Source organism: Gouania willdenowi, chromosome 20 (genome assembly GCF_900634775.1).
Source record: "Gouania willdenowi chromosome 20, fGouWil2.1, whole genome shotgun sequence".
In the NCBI taxonomy this organism is placed as follows: Eukaryota; Metazoa; Chordata; class Actinopteri; order Blenniiformes; family Gobiesocidae; genus Gouania; species Gouania willdenowi.
In genome coordinates, this window is record NC_041063.1 from 7,519,793 (window position 1) to 7,538,176 (window position 18,384).

Sequence of the window (18,384 nt, forward strand, 5' to 3'; positions counted from 1 at the left end):
AAAATCAACACATCCCCCCCCCCCCCCCCCCCCCCCCCCCCCCCCCCTCACTATATTGTCCATATCTCAAAAAGTGTTCATCTGATCAAACTGTACAATGCGACTATTGTATAATCACTAAATAATTGGTAAAATTTTTTAATTTTTTCAAAACCGCAGCGCGTGAGATGTCCTGAAAATATGTTGAAATGTCATGGAATGAGCCTTCAATTAAAGAAAAAAGTGTTGAAATGCAATTTTTTGGGGCGTCAAACAACTTAATAATAAAGACGCAAATCCAGATCTATATAGAGAGATGATTGCAGAGTGGGTAGTTTTTCCTCCTCAGGTGAGTCTGACTTCCTGTCTGCATCCAAACACTGAGTGGGAGACGTCACGTCAGCATCTTTGGTTGATCTGTGGCCTCATGTTTGATGGTTGTTTTTAGACCACTCCCCTTCTTCTTCTTCTTGTGTACACTAGTTCAAATCGCTACTCCTCTGTTATTCGTGAATGTGTACGCATGTTCGCTCGGATACCGTTTTTCGATTTGGGGCCAAGGGGACCGCAAAATGAAAAATAAAAAAAACTTTGATTTCTCATTTATTTGCCAGTCAAATATTACGACGGTTGGTGGAACCGAATCATTGGCACATGCCAATATATAAACGGGGCCCATTACGCCGTAGGTGTCACGGGGGCGCCAGGGGCCCCCGTTTTTCAATTGACTACTCCTCCATTAGATCGGAATGCAGTTTGGTATGAATACTTTATGAATGAATATGATGAGACGCTCGGAGCGCTTGTTTTAAATGGGGCCCGGAGGCCCACCCCCCATTTCCGGTGATTTCCAAATTTATGGGAACATAGTCGTGTGATATATCATTTCAAAGATAATTCAACATAGCTTACGATTATGTCTCACACAATTCGATTAGGGGCCCGATTGGACCACTCCCCCTTTTTTTGCCAATCTTCATTAAAGTCATTTTCTCATTTATATGCGAGTCAAATAATACGACAGTTGGTGAAACCGAATCATTGACACAGACCAATATATGAATGGGGCCCATTACCCTGTATGTGCCACGGGGGCGCCAAGGGGCCCCATTTTTCAAATGACTACACCTTTGTTAACGATCGTTGAATTGGGCTGTAATTTGACATGGATATTCTATGAGCGGATGTTAAGAACTCTCTGAGACCTTTTTTTACTCGGTGGAACCGGGTCATTTTACTGAATTCTCGAGAACGTGGTACGTGTTATTTGATAGGGAGTTCATCAGAACTTGTTCGTGTGTGTGTGTGTGTGTGTGTGAAAAGTTCATTCAATTTCATCCTTTAATTTTTTTAAAAAATAAACTACAAAACCTCAGCTTTGTGTTAGTTAATAAAAGCAAAAGAATGTCAAATAGATTGTGTAAAGTATTCAACCAAGCTTTTCTCTTCTGCTGTTCGTTTCCTTTGTTAAAACTCAAGTTTTATTGTGAATCAGGAAGTGTCGATCAAGTGGAATTTTTTGCTGAATTGTTCCTTTTTAAAAAAAAAAAAAAAAAAACACAGAACATCTGGAGCTCTTATTTTTATTTATACAACAAACGAGAATAAGATCCTCCTCTAAAACTGACTGAATAATATGTGGACTCAGTGGTTCATATATCTGATTATTCAGTGTTTGATCCTTTGGTCGACAATGTGAGGATTTGTTTGATCATAGTTGGTTTTTATGAAAAAAGAGGTTTTATTTTTTCCTAAATATGTCAAGAAAAACTAACTTTTTCATCCTTTAGTTTTTAGATAACATGTTAATGTTTATTTTAGCATACATTTCTTTGTTCCTCCATAACAGAGCAGAGCTGCCCTCTAGTGGAAACTGAGCTGTTCAATAATACTTTATATGACGTAAGAAGGGATGCAAACTGATGATGTTCCTTTTATTAATAACGTGAACTCCTGCAGGGCTTTCATTATTATTAGTAGTATTTAACCTCAGCTCAGACAGAGGTTTAAACCTTTTAGGCTTCAGTTATAAACAGCAGGAAATGGAAAGTTTTATTGACTTTAAACTGCTGGAGATGTTAAAGCAGATTAGTAAAGGATATTATGTGAACAATTTGAGCCCATTTTTACCCTTTTTTTTTTGTAACTCCACCAAACTTTCCATAACCTATTTCCATCACGTTTTCTTGCCATATTTTTGCTCCTTTTAATGTATTTTTTCTACATTACTCCCATTTCTGACACTTCTCCATCACATTTCAATTACTTTTCTGCACATTTTTTCCACTTTCAAGACATGTTCAGCACTTATAAACCCTTTCCACCACTTTACCGTCTAATGTCACATATGTTGACCCATTATTGTCACTTTTAACCTCGTTTTACCATATTTTATGTTTATTTTTGCCAATTTAACCACATTTACAATTTTTAATGCCCATATTTTGCGAGTTTAAACAGTATTCACTCATTTCTGTGGTTTTTAAAATCCAATTTTATCACCTTTTCTGGTCACCAAGAAGTATTTTCTAAACAATTTCAGCCCATTTTTGCCTATTTTTACCCTTTTTCTGCAGCTACACCAAACCTGCCGTATTTGAACTGATTTTCATCACCTTTTCTTGCCATATTTTTGCTTCTTTTAATGCATTTTTGCTACATTACTCCCATTTCTGACACTTCTCTAACACTTTTCCACCTAATGTCACGTGTTGCCTCATTATTGTCACTTTTAACCTCTTTTCACAATTTGTCATGCCCTTTATTTACCAGTTTAAACTGATTGTTCCAATAATGACACTTTTGAACCCTTTTTACCACTTTTTCTGTCTGTTTTTACCCACTCTAATTTGCAACGTTTAACCAATTTCTGTGGTTTTTAAAATCTCATTTCACCACCTTTTCCACCATTTTTGGTCATTTTGAACCCAATTTATTTGTGATTAAAACAAGGATTTTCATCTTTAAGATGACTATAATAATAATAAACGTTCCTGGAAAACAGTGGATAATATTCAGATGAATAAATAAATGTGTTTATCACAGATTCATAGAACAATGAATCATCATTTTGCTGACTTTATGGATGGACCCTAAAAATCTCTCCCCCTTATACATAACCCTGTCTCCACATGACTGGACTGAGACCACGTTGGGTGGGGGTGGGGGGGAGACACACTCTGAGTGTGTAGTTTATTTTCAGACCTTATATTATTACTGTAATATTAGCATGGTTAAAAACATATATATATAAACGTTTTCATGGAGAGCATTTAAAAAGTGGAGGTATTTGAGTCCATGTGCATGCTTCACACTATGTACATTAGAGTCTAACATGATGTCACACACACACTCACACACACACACACACACACACACACACGCAACCACACACACACACACACACACACACACACACCCACACGCACACCCACACACACACACACACACACACACACACACACACACACACACACACACACACACACACACACGTAATCTGACAGTATGAACACAGATAAACGTTCTCTAAAAGTGTTAGTGATGATGTCACATGTGTTTCTATCCATCCAGAGGTTTTCCCAGGTAAACCATGGTGACCTCAGTGTTCCCGTACACTGCAGACACAGCAGGGAACAGGCAACCTTTGGGAAGTCCACGAAACGCTACCCCGAGAAACTCAAAGCCTCGCTCAAAGGCCAGCGTCTTATCGTCCATGTCCAGAATCACTCGTATCCGCTCCCCGATCTGTGGACCAACAGTCAGCGTTAGAGGGAAGGAGGGACATTGTTGGAAAGGTTTGGTGCATTGCATTGTGGGATGTGGAAAAATTCGTACCTCTGGTTGTAATTGACCGAAATTTGACTCCATTATGTCTGGTTAGCTTCATCCAGATTTTCCTGTCATTTTAGTTGTCGTTTTGCATATTTTGTTTCTTTTGCATACTTTTGTATAATTTTGTCTGCATATGTTTTGCATATCATTTATTTATTTTTTTGTCCTTTTTGTATAAATGTGTATATTATTTAGATTTTTGGTGTGGTGTGTTATGTGTATTTTTCTGTCATTGTGTGTGTGTTTTTATGTGTGTATTGATGATGATGTGTATTTTTCTGTCATTGTGTGTGTGTTTTTATGTGTGTATTGATGATGTTGTGTATTTTTCTGTCATTGTGTGTGTGTTTTTATGTGTGTATTGATGATGTTGTGTATTTTTCTGTCATTGTGTGTGTGTTTTTATGTGTGTATTGATGCTGTTGTGTATTTTTCTGTCATTGTGTGTGTGTTTTTATGTGTGTATTGATGATGTGTATTTTTCTGTCATTGTGTGTGTGTTTTTATGTGTGTATTGATGATGTTGTGTATTTTTCTGTCATTGTGTGTGTGTTTTTATGTGTGTATTGATGCAGTTGTGTATTTTTCTGTCATTGTGTGTGTGTTTTTATGTGTGTATTGATGATGTGTATTTTTCTGTCATTGTGTGTGTGTTTTTATGTGTGTATTGATGCTGTTGTGTATTTTTCTGTCATTGTGTGTGTGTTTTTATGTGTGTATTGATGATGTGTATTTTTCTGTCATTGTGTGTGTGTTTTTATGTGTGTATTGATGATGTGTATTTTTCTGTCATTGTGTGTGTTTTTATGTGTGTATTGATGATGTTGTGTATTTTTCTGTCATTGTGTGTGTGTTGTATGTGTATATTGATGCTGTTGTCATGTTGTGTATTTTTCTGTTATTGTGTGTGTGTTTTTGTGTGTATTGATTATGTTGTGTATTTTTCTGTCATTGTGTGTGTGTTTTGTGTGTGCATTGATGATGTTGTGTACTGTACCTGATATTTAGGAGCATTGTTGCACTGGGGGAAGTTCCCGTTGACCTCCCCGTTGTGCAGCAGGTTGTTGTCGACCAGGTTCCAGCCCCAGCTCTGGTCGTCACTGCCCAGCAGGGCCACGTACCCCTGGCACTGCATGGACGCCCTCTTGGTGGCGATGCCTATCACGGCTACGGTCCCCAGGGGCCCCTCCCACCAGATCTCCCAGGCATGCCGTCCTTCCGAGAAGCCGATCTTTCCCCGTGCTCCGTCCGTGCTCTGTGCGATGGGATTACGGTGCAGCGTGAAGCCGTTCTTCTTCACGTACACGTTACGGGAGCAGTCGTGGGAGCTGAGGGCGTGTTGGTAGGCCTTCAGCTGTGGAGAGGACACACAATGGACTCAATATTTATAAATGGTTCACATTCACCAAAAATGCATTAAAAGGAAGAAAATATTGCAAGAAAAAGTGATGAAATTAGGTTAAAATATGGAAAGTTTGGTGTCGTTGTGCAAAAAATGGCCTCAAATTGTTCAGAAAATATTCCTAGTTTCTTGAAGGTGACCCCCCTTCCAGTGTCTCGCAACCCCAAGATCATCAATCATTTAATGGTTAAATGGTTGATGTTTATTAAAGGGCAGGTTTTCAGTTTTATCAACAACATCAGGACGGGCCAAAAACCGGGCGATGGGGGGCCTAAAGTGGCCCGCAGGCCTGTAGTTAGGACCCATGCTTTAACACAGAGACTCTTTTAGATGTTTATGATGAACATGTATATGCGGTGATGGTAATAATAAAGCAGTGGAGTGCGGACCCACCTTGCCCTTGTAGGTGGGCAGGTTACACAGGATGTCGGAGCGCACCGCCTCGTCGCTCAGGGAGCGGCTACACAGGCTCCGCCACACCTCGCTGTTCTCATCGGACAGAATGTTGTTCCAGTGCCAGCACACGAACGAGCACCGCATCAGGTCTGACAGCTCCAGGTAGGAGAAGATGTGCTCCAGGACCCGGGCAGGCAGCCTCCCGGCCACCCCGGAGCCTCCCCCGGCTGCAGCAGCGTACGGAGAACCGGCGGAGCTGGCGGCCCCCGCGGCAGCCGCAGCAGCAGCGCCTAAACAGGAAGAACCGGAGCCCCCTCCACCGGCCGCTACGGACATTATATTGTTATTACCCCGCTGTGGACCACTGACAGCCGCAGAGCACTAACACAGCAAGGATGGAGGCCTACAGTGGAGCACAGCGCCTCATTTTAGCTGTAAAAGCTTGAGTTTAGCCGCTGTTAGCACAACAGACACAACACAGCGGACTGGCTACGTAAGAGGCAATGGCTGACGGTGCGTCAAGGTCCTGGAAGCACAGTAACAACAAACGGGCTGCGATTCAATAAACGTCAAACATATTTTTCAAGTTTGTTAATCACTCAGTCAATCATTCAGTATTATACATACAATAAGATAGATTTTTAGTTGCTGAATGATACGTGAAATTACATTTCAAAGGTAAATATATTTTATTTTTAGCGAGGACCCGAGGCTACGAGCAATGTTGCGCCACAGGTTTCATTTTTAATGGGAAAACAATATTATTATTATTCAATATTTTTTGTCAATTCTATATATATAATTTTATAAAAATCTCGGAAATATATATAAAACTGCAGCAAAAAAAAAAAAAGCATATTTAAAAGGACAACAAAAAGACAGAAATACATCAGACTAAAAAAAACATTTACAAAATGACAACAAAAATGAAATAAATGGTGAAAAAACCTACAAAATTACAGAACAACAAAAATATATCAAATGGTAACACAAGACAACCGAAAGACAGAAATAACAGAAACATTGAAAAAAGGACAAAAAAAAAAATATGAAATGACAACAAAAATACACAACATGACAAGAGAAACGCAAAATTAACTAAAAAAAACAGACAAGATGAATTAAGACACATAAAAGCAGACTAAAAAACACAAAAATATCTGAGACATTTACAGAATGACAACAAAAATACAAAAAATGATGAAAAAACATACAAATTTACAGACTAATACACTAAAGACAACAACAATATAGCAAAAGTCAACAGAAATAATAGAATGAATTAACACAAGGTGCTCAAGGCGACTAGAAGACACAGAAATAACAGAAAAATGTAGAAACGGACAACACAAATACACAAAAAAGAAAAAAAGTCCAAAATGACAACAGAAATATACAAAATTACTCTAAAAACAACAATAAAGTAAACTACACACATACAAAAAATGAATACAATAATATACAACAAAAACACACACAATGCTCAGTGTGTTAATGCTCAGATTGGTCTTTATTCTAAATGCTGACAGGAATATTGATAATTTTACCCTCGGATTCAACAATCACATTTTTTGTGGCCCCGCTGTGATAAATGTTGTCCATCTCTGGTTTACAGAACAAACAATAAGGCACTTAAATATCTATATAGGATTTAAAGGAGGGTATGGATTTTGTGTCAAGTTAAGTTCTTCAATTATGTCTAATAACTTGGTTGCTTTATTATTATTATTATTATTATTATTATTATTATTATTATTATTATTATTATTAATACACTTTTTAAGGGATTTATACTATTGTAGAAATTAATTGTGAAAGGCGATGAAATGACTCATGGATAGAAATGCATTTCTTTATTTTAATGGTTGAACTTACACCTTGATATTATTGTATAACTGAAGTGAAATAATTGGAAAAAAGACTTATGTTTTTGTTTGTTTTTTCCACTTGTCTGCACATGCTGTCAAAAGTCAACACTACAAGAAGTGCAATCATTATGAGACAGCAATGCATGTTTTGTTATTGCAATGAAATAAATTAATTTATTTTATTGCTTAATTGTCACCAGCCCTCCCTAAGGAAGGGTAAGAAACATTTTATTATAGGGAGGATATAAAAAGGGAGAGCAGTGTTACACCTATGTGGAGGGGGAGGGGAGCAGGGAGGAGAGACTCAAGGGATTAAATAGAAAGGGTGGGGAAGAATAGATTATTTTACAGTGAGAGTGAGATGTGAAGTTGTAGTAGAACATATTGTGCTTATTTTGTTGTGTAATCAAGCCAGTATAGTGACAAGCGTGAAGCTTAGCTATAATGGTGGTGGCTGTGGACAGGGGGAATGAGTGAGTGGTAATACCTAAAGCAGGTATTTGGGAATAACGTGTCTAAAGTTAAGCCCAGTATGAGTTTTATCCCACATCCCAAGGCGTGCCAGTGCATCGTAGACCAGTATATGTGCAAAAACCTCTACTGCAAACCCAGGAGCTGCCACGGGCCCACAAATGCAGCCAGGCCAGCAGAAAGAGTGGGGGCCAAGGAGCCCCAGGCCACCCCTCCACGGCAGAGCAGCCCCCCAGATGCCCCCGAGATCCCAGGCCGAGAAGCAGCCAACTGCCCCACACACACACATCCGAGAAAGCCCCAAGGAGCCGAGCACCCAGCGCATCCCGCCACCAACCCCAACCCCCAACCTCAAGGCCCCCCACCAGCATCCTGCCCCCCCCACTTACCCCCACCCACACCCCCGCACCCAACCCTCCGAGGGGAGGGCCCAGAGAGCCCCCCGCCCGAGACCCCAGCAGAGGAGCCAAGGCCCATGCACAGCAGACAGCCAGAGCCACCCAATCGGCAGCCCCCCCCCCCCAAGGGCCCAGCCACACTGCAAAGCCTGGCCTCACAGGGCGCCGCCCAAGCAGGGGCTACCCAGCGCCACACCCGCAGGCATGCTAGGGCGCGGGCCGCACCACCTGCCCCGGAAGACCCCCGCCAGGACTGGCCCAGCCAGCCGGCCAGGCCCGCCGGACCCCAAGAGCACCCCCGCGGGACAGGCAACCCCCAAGAGTGAGCCCCCGGGCCAAGCCCCCCACGGGGGCGCCCCTTCATCCCAACCCTTGAACCAGCCACAGCCCAGCAGGTCCGCACAGCCCCAGCCAGCGCAAGAACAGCAGCCGAGGCCCCGCCCCCCACCGGACAGCGCAAGCCACGGGGCAATGCCCTCCACCGGAGCACCAGCGGTCACCACCGTGGGAAGGAGGCACCCCAACGACACCCAACCGGTGTGGAGCAGCAGCCCCCAGCCAAAGGCGCCCCGGACCCACCAATCAGTCCGCAGATAGCAGGACAGACCTACCAAGCGGCCGATACCGACCTCAACCACCGGAACAGCTAGAGCCGCGCCCCCCCCAGCAAAGAGCATCATCCCGGAGCGCCAAGCAACCCCGCCCCAACCCTGATGCAGATGCCAACACCCCCCAGCGCGCCCAAGACTTATGTTTCAACATTTTATTCTGCTTTACCATTTTTACACCAGTTATCACATGATATTAAAGCTGCCCCCTTATTTTTATTTTTATTCTTTTTTCACATTTTTATGAATAAGTTGAAACAACCTACAGACCTTAACATTGATCCAAACCACAGCCATTTTTTAATCTCTCCTTTGTCACCCCTTCTTTTTAAACTTTAAAATATTTCTGCTTATTTCCATTTGTTACATCATGGTTATATACATGTAAAAATGTTGTTTATAAAGGATTCAAGGATTTTTAGTCGTCATTCATGCTCATGTAAACATGTAACTAAACTATGTACCAGAATCCCTGTTAAGCCCCTTAATAAATATATAAATAAAAGAGAATAAAAAGAAAAGCACATCAATAATTGGTTGGTGTTATATATACAGTACTTTCAAGATGGAATGATAAATAAATTAGAACAAAAAGACTATTTAAAAAGGCGAATTATTTGTAGACTTTGTAATAACAATATTTGAAATGTATTTTGGTATTTGACTGAATCAATGAAAACAATTAAAAAGTGTTTATCATTTCTATCACTGAGTGCTAACATAATGTGTAATATGAATAAAGAATATTATGATTGCATTGTTCACAAAGATATATTCATGATTTTCTGTGTTTTTTTTAACTTTCTAAAACAAATGTGTTTTTGTGTATAACATCATCTTTAATAACTCTTGGAGTGAAGAAAAAAAAGCAGATTATTAATTATAAACAATTATAAAGCAGAAGCTTTAACATGACAATTGCAATATTCACATTGTTTTAATAAAAAATGAAAATATATGTAGTTTGTGTGAGTTTAATCACTTGCAGTGAATTGTTCCCTGAACGTTTTTAAATATGACGTTCATTTATTATTATTATTATTATTGTTTAATCACGTGTCATGTGACTGAGCGGAAATGACGCAGGCTACTGAAAAGAGTTCGTTAAAAATCATCTGGAGCAAAATAGCAGCGATTTAATAGTGAGCAGAGGACGTGAGAGAGGACACCGGGACATTCTCACGGTAACGAACACACGGTACGGTCGGTTATGAATGAGTGTCGGTCACTGGGTTTACTGGGTTTACTGGGACGGCTCGTGCTGGAGGACAGTAGACAGCTGTGTGGCTCGAGGCCTTCAGACGGAGAGGAACCAGGACAGAACCGGACCAGGAACCGGTCCACACACCCCGGTCCTAGTCTGAGCTCAGGCCCGGGGGAGAGTGAGGGAACTCGGTTAGATGATGATGACAAAGCCCCGGTGGGATTATCTTTGTTACCGTTAAAGAACACGGAGAACAAATACCATTAGACCATCATTAGACTATCATTTAGCTTCACACAGATTAAGTGTCATAACATGAAATGATGTTGTCCGTCTGTTCCCTTTATGTTCACACTGTCTGCAGTTTAGTTTATTAAAATTTAAAAGTACAAATGGCTGGGTCTGGGTATAAGCCGAGATTTAAAGATTCCTAGCTCTTATAAACTTGTTTTCTCACCTGATTGCTTAAATGTCAGTATATCATAGTTGTTGCCAGCTTGTTTCTTTGTTGTTTTTTCCTTCCTTTCCATTCCTCTGCAGTCTTAAAACTGGACTTTGCAAATAAAACATTTCTGATTCTGATCCTCTTTGTCCAAGGTATCAGGTGGGATTTTGTGACCACCATACATTATTATAGTTTTTTATTTATTTAATTATTTATGATGAAATGGTTCCATCCTGGCTTAAACTTAATCAATAAACCTGATCAGATTCAATAAACCATTGATCCTTATGGGGAATTTTCAATTGTGTGACATTATTTCTGTTCTCATGTATCTTAATCTGACATATAAATGATTAAAAATGAGCTGTCAGAATAATTAATTAACTGTATCTTATTTTATTTTTGACATACGTTTTTGTTAAATTATGTTTTTTTTTTTTTTCATTAGTATCTATTTTTGTCTCCTCACAGGATAATATTTTTTTTTTTAATAATTGATTTTTTCTAAAAAAAAAAAAAAAGGAATAAAAAATGTTAAACAATATTTTTTTAATGTACTACTTTGTATGCACTCATTTCATAATACAGAGGTAAACTCCATACCTCAAATTTTGTTTGAAATATTTTGCTAATAAATGTTTCACGAGTAATATAGTTGTCTCACATTTTATTTGGCATTAGTGAATAATTATGCACATTTACAGATATTATATATGATATGAGTGATAACACGTGTTATAAAGACTATTTTGCACAATTCCAGCTTTTACCCATACCTGTGTGTGTGTGGGTGTGGGTGGGTGGTTCGGAATTCTGCCGGAATTAAAATTCCGGCTTTTACCCAGACCCCACATGGCTTCAGGTAATATGTGAACTAGTCTGATCGATATGGCACTTTTGCGGCCAATATCGATAATGGATTTTAAAAAAGCCATATAGCTGATATAGGATTTTAAAAAGGGCAGTGGCTATCCGTCAATATACCAACGTTCTATCCGTACGCAGCGCCACTCATTGACTAGTTTTAGTCACCTGACTAATTCTAAACCTAACACTAACCCTAAAAAATTGTTGTTATATAGGGTTATAACCTAACTCTAACCTTAACCCTAAGACGCTACGTATGTGTACTTCAGTAACCGTACCAATAGCACTGGGGGTTGCCCGTACGGCAACCGTACGAATAGACACTTTCATCATTAAAAAGCCAATATCGGATTTTAAAAAGCCCATATCCAATGTGAAAAAAGAAAAAGCATTATAGCCGATAACCAATTTAAAAAAGCCAATATAGCCGATATCGGATTTTAAAAAGCCGATATCTGATTCTAAAAAGAGCCGAAGTCCGATCTTTACATGACGATATTTGATTTTAAAAAGCTAATATCCGATTTTAAAAAACTGACATCTGATTTTAAAAAGTCAAATACCAATATCTCAGTCAATAGCCAATACTTGAAGCTAGATTTTTGACGTACACAGGATCAAGGTCACTCCTGACCAAATTAGGAATCGAAGCGTGTTTATAACCCAGGGCCCCCAACTCACCCCATTCCTAATATAATGGTACAAAATGATGGTAAAACAACATGCATTTAACTTGACAAACCTTATTACTATTAAATAATGTACTGTCTGTAAGTATAGATGCAGTAGTTTGGCTCTATGAACATTTGAGATTTTTGTGTTATTTTTGCGCAATTTAGTCGTCTTGTGCAACTTTTAGGTAATTGTTCCTGTTCTTTTTTTAATATTTGGTATATTTCGGTTATCTTTTGTGAATTTTCAGTATTTTGTATGTGAATTATGAATCATTTCTTGTAACTTTGTTGTCTTTGTATTTTTCTTGTCATTTTGTACATTTCTCTGATTTTTTTTGTGTATTTGTACTTCATTTTGCTTGATTTTAAAATAATTTTGTGTCTTTCTGTTGTCATTTTGTGTATTTTTTGGGTCTTAGGGTCACCTGATCAACATTCATGTCAGCGTGTCATTTTTATGTCCGTTTTGTAAATTTTATGGCTACTTTCATGTATTTTTGTATTTTTTTAATGTGTTTTTGCAGTAATTTTGTGTGTTTTTCTTGTAAATGTATGTATTGTTCTTTAAAATTATTATAATTTTTAATTATCAGTATGTGCGTTTACTTTGGGGGGGCTGCACAAAATTAGCCAGATAGCCACATGTGGCTCCCAGGCCGCTAGTTGCCCATGACTGCTGTAAATAAAGTCCAAATGATGGGCGTGGCAGACATTCCGTACAGGAAGGATTTGATTTGACCTGGAATGATCCTGTTGAATCTGAGCTAACTTCCGATGTTTGCATTTAAAATCAATGTTACATTAAACTATGCACTTATAGTCGTCGTTAAATAAATGATTATTATTATGTTCCTGTTTTTTGTCTCCTCAGCATCTGTGACTAGACACCTGCAATGAATCCTGTCTACAGCCCTGCACCAGCAGGGGTGCCCTTCACTAACACTAAGGGCATGAGTTACACAGGTCAGACATTATAGATTCATCTTAATATTTCTGTCCAAAAACACTCCTGAAGTTTGTGATTTGTTTGCAGCAGCTGGATTTCCTGTTGGCTACGCTCCTGCAGCTCCAGCCTACAGCCCTAATGTCTACGCTAGCGCTAATGCAGCCTTCTCCAGTGGTGAGAACATCCATCAGATTATCATTATTTTAAACATTTTTATTATTTACTGTTGAGCTTTGAAACAAGAAGGAAGGATTTTTATTCTCTTGAGGTTTTTGCAGTGTCACTAATGTAATCGTTGTTCATATTTGCTCAGGCTACGCTCCTGGAACTCCTTTTAAGATGTCCTGTTCACCCAACACAGGGACTGTCCCCCCCTATTCCTCCTCCCCCAGCCCGTACCCCGCTGCCATGTACCCCGTCAGGAGCAGCTACCCCCAACAGAACCCCTATGCACAGGTCAGTGGTCACCTCATAATATACAGTAAATAACAGCCTTTACTGTCACAGCGGGGCCACAAACACATGAGGGATGTGAAGGAAAACACAAATATTTTAACAATAGCTACACAAAATATATAGCAAAAATAAATATGTTAACAATAAACCAATCAGTCAGGTATGAAATACGGTATGTACATCCATTTACACAAGTTATTATGTGTATTTTTGTTGCCTTTTTGTATGTTTTCCTATTCATTTTGTGTATATTTGTAGTCATTATGTGTTTTTTTGTTGTCGTTTAATATTTTTCCAATTAATATTGAGTACGTTTGTAGTCATTTTGTATATTTTTGCTGTTTTATGTATTTTTTTTGTCATTTTGTGTATTTTTGTTGTCATTTTTGTACTTTTTCCTATTCATTTTGTTTAAGTGTTATCTTGTTTGTTTTTTGAGTAATTCTGTTTATTTTTTTCTTGTCATTTTGTGTATTTTTTGTCATTCTTTATATTGTTGTGGTCGTTTAATATGTTTTCCAATTATTCTTGATGATTTTTGGAGTCATCCTGTGGGTTTTTGAGTGATTTTGCTGTTGTTTTATGTATTTCTCTCTCATTTTGTGTATTGTTGCTGTCTTTTAATAAGTTTTTTTTCATATTTGTAGTTATCTTGTGTGTGTGTGTGTTTGTTTTTAGTAGTTTTTAGTATTTTTGCCATTGTTTTAGGTATTTTTTTGTCATTTTGGATATTTTCCAATTATTTTGTTTATATTTGTAGACATCCGGTGTTTTTTGGAGTAATTGGTAATTTTTTGTCATTTAATGTTTCCCATGTTTTCATCTTGTGGGTTTTTTGAGTAATTCTGTGTATTTTTGTTGTCATTTTGTATATTTTCTGTTACTCTGTGTATTTTTGTTGTCTTTTGATATGTTTTTCTTTAATTTTTGTTTATATATTTTTTAGTTATCTTGTGTGTTTTTAGTCTTTTTAATGTATTTTTGCTGCCTTTTTATTGTAGTTTTTGGTCAATTTATGTGTTTTGGAGTCATCTTATGCGTTTACTTTTGGGGCCACTCAGAATTCGCTCTCGGGCCACATGTTGGCCCTCCGACCACATGTTGCCCATGTATCCTTTACTCCATGGACCGTTCTTGTGTGTGTGTTTTCCAGGCGTTGATGCCGTCACAACAACAGGGCCCGTATTACACACAGGCTCTGTACGCGGCGCCTCCTCACGTCATCCATCACACGACGGTGGTTCAGCCCAACGGGATGCCTGCTGCCATGTACGCCCCCCACATCCCCCAACCCAGGGCTAACAGTGTAGCCATGGGGATGGTGGCTGGCACCACCATGGCTATGTCAGCTGGTGAGCAAATTTAATTTAATGTTTTTATTGGACAAATGTGGGAAACGTGTCATTACTCCTCTTCCTCAGGAACTTTGTTGACATCTCCATCACCAGCGCCCGTGGCCCCCCCACCAGGTCTCCATGCCTACGTATCGAGCCCCTGGTACACCCAGCTACAGCTACGTGCCCCCACAGTGGTAAACAGAGGGAAGTGTAAGTACAGCACATGGACTTAATCAATATCAGTATCGGTCAATACTCAACGCTGCAATATCGGTATCATATCGGAAGTTTAAAAAAAATTATTTAGATCTTTTTATTAAAAATATCTATGAATAATTGTTGATTGTTTTGTTTTTTATCAATAGAAAAAAATCAACAAAACCAATAAATATCAATGTGAACTTGTGTTTTTCTGAAGGACGTGTCAAACTCGAGGCTTGTTGGCCAAATCTGAGAAAGAAAAAAAAAAGAGAATTAAATTATATTGGCAAAAATAAGCATGAAATATGGTGAAAAAGAGGTTAAAAGTGACAATAATGGGTCAACATACAGTATGTGACATTAGGTGGAAAGTGATGGAAAGGGTTTATAAGTGCTGAACATAGAAAGTGCAAACAAATGTGCAGAAAAGACATTGAAATGTTTTGGAGAAGTGTCAGAAATGGGAGTAATTATAGTATAGTATTATTATAGTTATCTTAAAGATGGAAATCCTTGTTTTAATCAGAAATAAAATGGATTAAAAGTGACCAAAAATAGTGGAAAAAGTGGTGAAATGCATTCAAAGTGTCAATATTGGAACAATTGGTTTAATCTGGTAAATAATGGGTATGACAAATGGTGAATAGAGGTTAAATAGGACAATAATGGGTCAACATATGTGACCTTAGGTGGAAAAGAGTTAAAGAAGTGTCAGAAATGGGAGTAATGTAGCAAAAATGCATTAAAAGGAGCAAAAATATGGCAAGAAAAAGTGATGAAAATAGGTTAAAATATGGAAAGTTTGGTGTAGTTGCAGAAAAAGGGTAAAAATGGGCTCAAAAGGTAAAAAAAATATTTTTTTTTTTGAAGGCATCTGGCATGGTTGGGGTCAATTATAAATGTGATTACGTAATTAATAATTAATTACAGTAATGGTGTAGTTATAATTGTAATTTAAAAGATCTGTTGCTGTTGTAATCATAATTAAATTGTAATGGAGTTTAGATAATTGACTGTAATTGTAATTGCCATGAAAATTCTATAAAAAATGGTCACTTATAATTTAATGCAAAACTGGGGAGTTACGGTTTTACATTTGTAGTTAATAATTATTAAAATATGTTTCATATCAAGCTTTACCACATTTTAATATTTAAAAAATGTAAATCTAGGGGTATAGTGACACAAAAAAGGCTGAGACGTCCACACCATAAATATTAAAACCTATATTTTTATTGATTAGGAAGCCTAATAACGTCATCAATAGATAGGAAAGAAATTAGATGATTGATATTGGATTTTAGTGTATTTTACAGCTGATTTAGGACCCGTTAGCATTAGAGATGCTAACAGAAAGCTAACACAAGAGGAAGGATAACTTTTATTAGGTTATTTATTTCAGGCTCAGTAATTGATTCATTGTAATTGAACTTTATTAATTGAGAATATAATTGTAATTGAAGGTTGAAATCCCTGGCATCTGGTGACCCTGCCCCAAGGTTGAACCCTGCTCTAAAGGACCAGATTTGGCCCCCGGGCCTTGAGTTTGACACATTTGTTGTAGAGTAACCTTTACTGTCTTTTGGTGAATTGTACTCTAGATGTAATTGTTTCAGTATTTTATATTCACGTCTCTCTCTCTCTCTACAGATTGATATGCATTCACACTCTACTCCAGTGTTTTTTGCTCTGTGGCAGCGTCTGCCACAGATTATTCTTCCAGCATAATGTGAATCTGAGCCCAGCTATATAGAAAAAAAGGCCCATTGGGATGGGGGCGGGTTTCTGAAGGATTGGCCCCTCCCCCCTGGAATAAGGCTGCAATCCAACGCCCGTCCCTTCACTTCTTCTCCAACCTGCTGCACCCCTCTCTCTCTTTCTCTCTCTCTCTCTCTCTCTCTCTCTCTCTCTCTCACTTTCTCTCTCCTGTGAAACTACGAAGCGTCGGTGATAAAAAAAAAAAAAAGGGAGTTTTGGATTGTCGTTTATTTCATTGTTTTAAATCCAAAGGGGGCGGGGGGGGGCGGGGGGGAACGCATGTGTATGTGTAGATAATATATAAAGTAACGCTAGCTCAATCGACCTGCTGTGACAGATGCAATGTCCACTAAAGGCACACATCCAAAGGAATAAAAAAGAAGTAATAATAATAACCTGCAATGCTGACCAATCACCAGTAACCGTGTCCTCAATGTGAACGTAGAAAAGAAGCAGAAAAGCATTTAAAAAAAAAAAAAAACAAACGCTACCATTTCCACCGCTTTGTGTTTCGCTAACGTGACGGAAAAACGTTTTTAGGTTCCAATGTCGCACCGTAACCGGGTATTTTAGGAACAAACACAACTACTTTAGGGGGCGTGTCTTTGTCTGACGGACGTTAACCACACGTTGTCCTTATATTTTAATTTGTAGATTTTCTGCAGTGTTTAACATTCTCGTGAAAGGTTTCCATATTTACTCACACACACTTCTCTCTCTCTCTCTGTGTGTGTGTTTATTAAAATAAAAGGCCATTCTAAATGGTGCCAAAAGTCGTGACACGCTTCTATTTTCAACCCGACGTGTCACTCTAATCGATTCGTTCTCACCCAGGTCTGAATCCATAGACGTTAAATTACCGTTCACTGTGGGAATGCTGGGAAAACAAGGCCTTTAGGCTCCTCCCATTAATCAATAGCACTACTGATCAGAAGGTTTGTTGGACATTTGCTCGTTGTTTTTACCTCAAAGATGTGCTCAGCCACCAGCTCCACCTGCTTTCCTCTGTTGCCTCAGTCGCCTGAGTTCAATGATCTGTTTTGTACATGTTTCTGTGACTTTGGTTCCTGTTTTGTTTTCTAAAAGAAGACCAAAATAAAAACAAACGTAAGAACAAACGCTTTGGTGTTATTTTTGGCCACAGAAGCTGCATGTTTTGTGAAGTAAATACACAAAGTGACAGAGAAATACACAAACTCACTCCAAGAATGCACAATATGACTCGAAGAACTGATAAACACCGAAATGATTATTAGAATATAAAACATCATAATTATACAAAATGACAGCCAAAGAAATACAAAAGGATGACAAAAATACACAAAATAAGGAACTGATACATGTATGTGTGTGTGTGTGTGTGTGCATATATATATACTGTATATATATATATATATGCACAAAACAGAAATTACTCAATGTGAAAAAAACAAAAAAAAAAACAGAAATGTACAGAATGAGACAAATATACAACAAAAACTCCAAGATTGCAGAACATGACTTTGAAAAAAATGACAAATATGCAAAAAACAGAAATGTG

The 18,384-nt window shown here is 38.4% G+C and overlaps 2 protein-coding genes across 2 annotated transcripts; one reads left to right on the top strand and one right to left on the bottom strand.

The window, feature by feature from the left end:
- Positions 1-2,998: 2,998 nt before the first annotated feature.
- fbxo45 (F-box protein 45) lies at positions 2,999-6,128 on the bottom strand. Its single transcript, XM_028434601.1, has 3 exons — positions 5,609-6,128; positions 4,811-5,167; positions 2,999-3,726 (listed from the first exon to the last, which is right to left on the bottom strand). The coding sequence occupies exons 1-3, from the start codon at positions 5,945-5,947 to the stop codon at positions 3,541-3,543; spliced, it is 882 nt and encodes a 293-aa protein (XP_028290402.1). The 5' UTR covers positions 5,948-6,128; the 3' UTR covers positions 2,999-3,540.
- Positions 6,129-10,016: 3,888 nt separating this feature from the next.
- Positions 10,017-17,962, top strand: fam168b (family with sequence similarity 168 member B). Its single transcript, XM_028434408.1, is given in 8 exon segments — positions 10,017-10,140; positions 13,018-13,109; positions 13,183-13,266; positions 13,406-13,548; positions 14,702-14,900; positions 14,970-15,007; positions 15,009-15,095; positions 16,737-17,962. Coding segments are annotated over 6 exon segments (609 nt in total). The 5' UTR covers positions 10,017-10,140; positions 13,018-13,039; the 3' UTR covers positions 15,084-15,095; positions 16,737-17,962.
- The last annotated feature ends 422 nt before the right edge of the window (positions 17,963-18,384 follow it).

Coding starts and splice junctions, on each gene's coding strand:
- fbxo45 (XM_028434601.1), bottom strand. CDS start 5,947: ATGTCCGTAGCGGCCGGTGGAGGGGGCTCCGGTTCTTCCTGTTTAGGC. Junction 5,168..5,608: donor TGCCCACCTACAAGGGCAAG/GTGGGTCCGCAC, acceptor TCCTCTCCACAG/CTGAAGGCCTACCAACACGC. Junction 3,727..4,810: donor ACAATGCTCCTAAATATCAG/GTACAGTACACA, acceptor GTTGGTCCACAG/ATCGGGGAGCGGATACGAGT.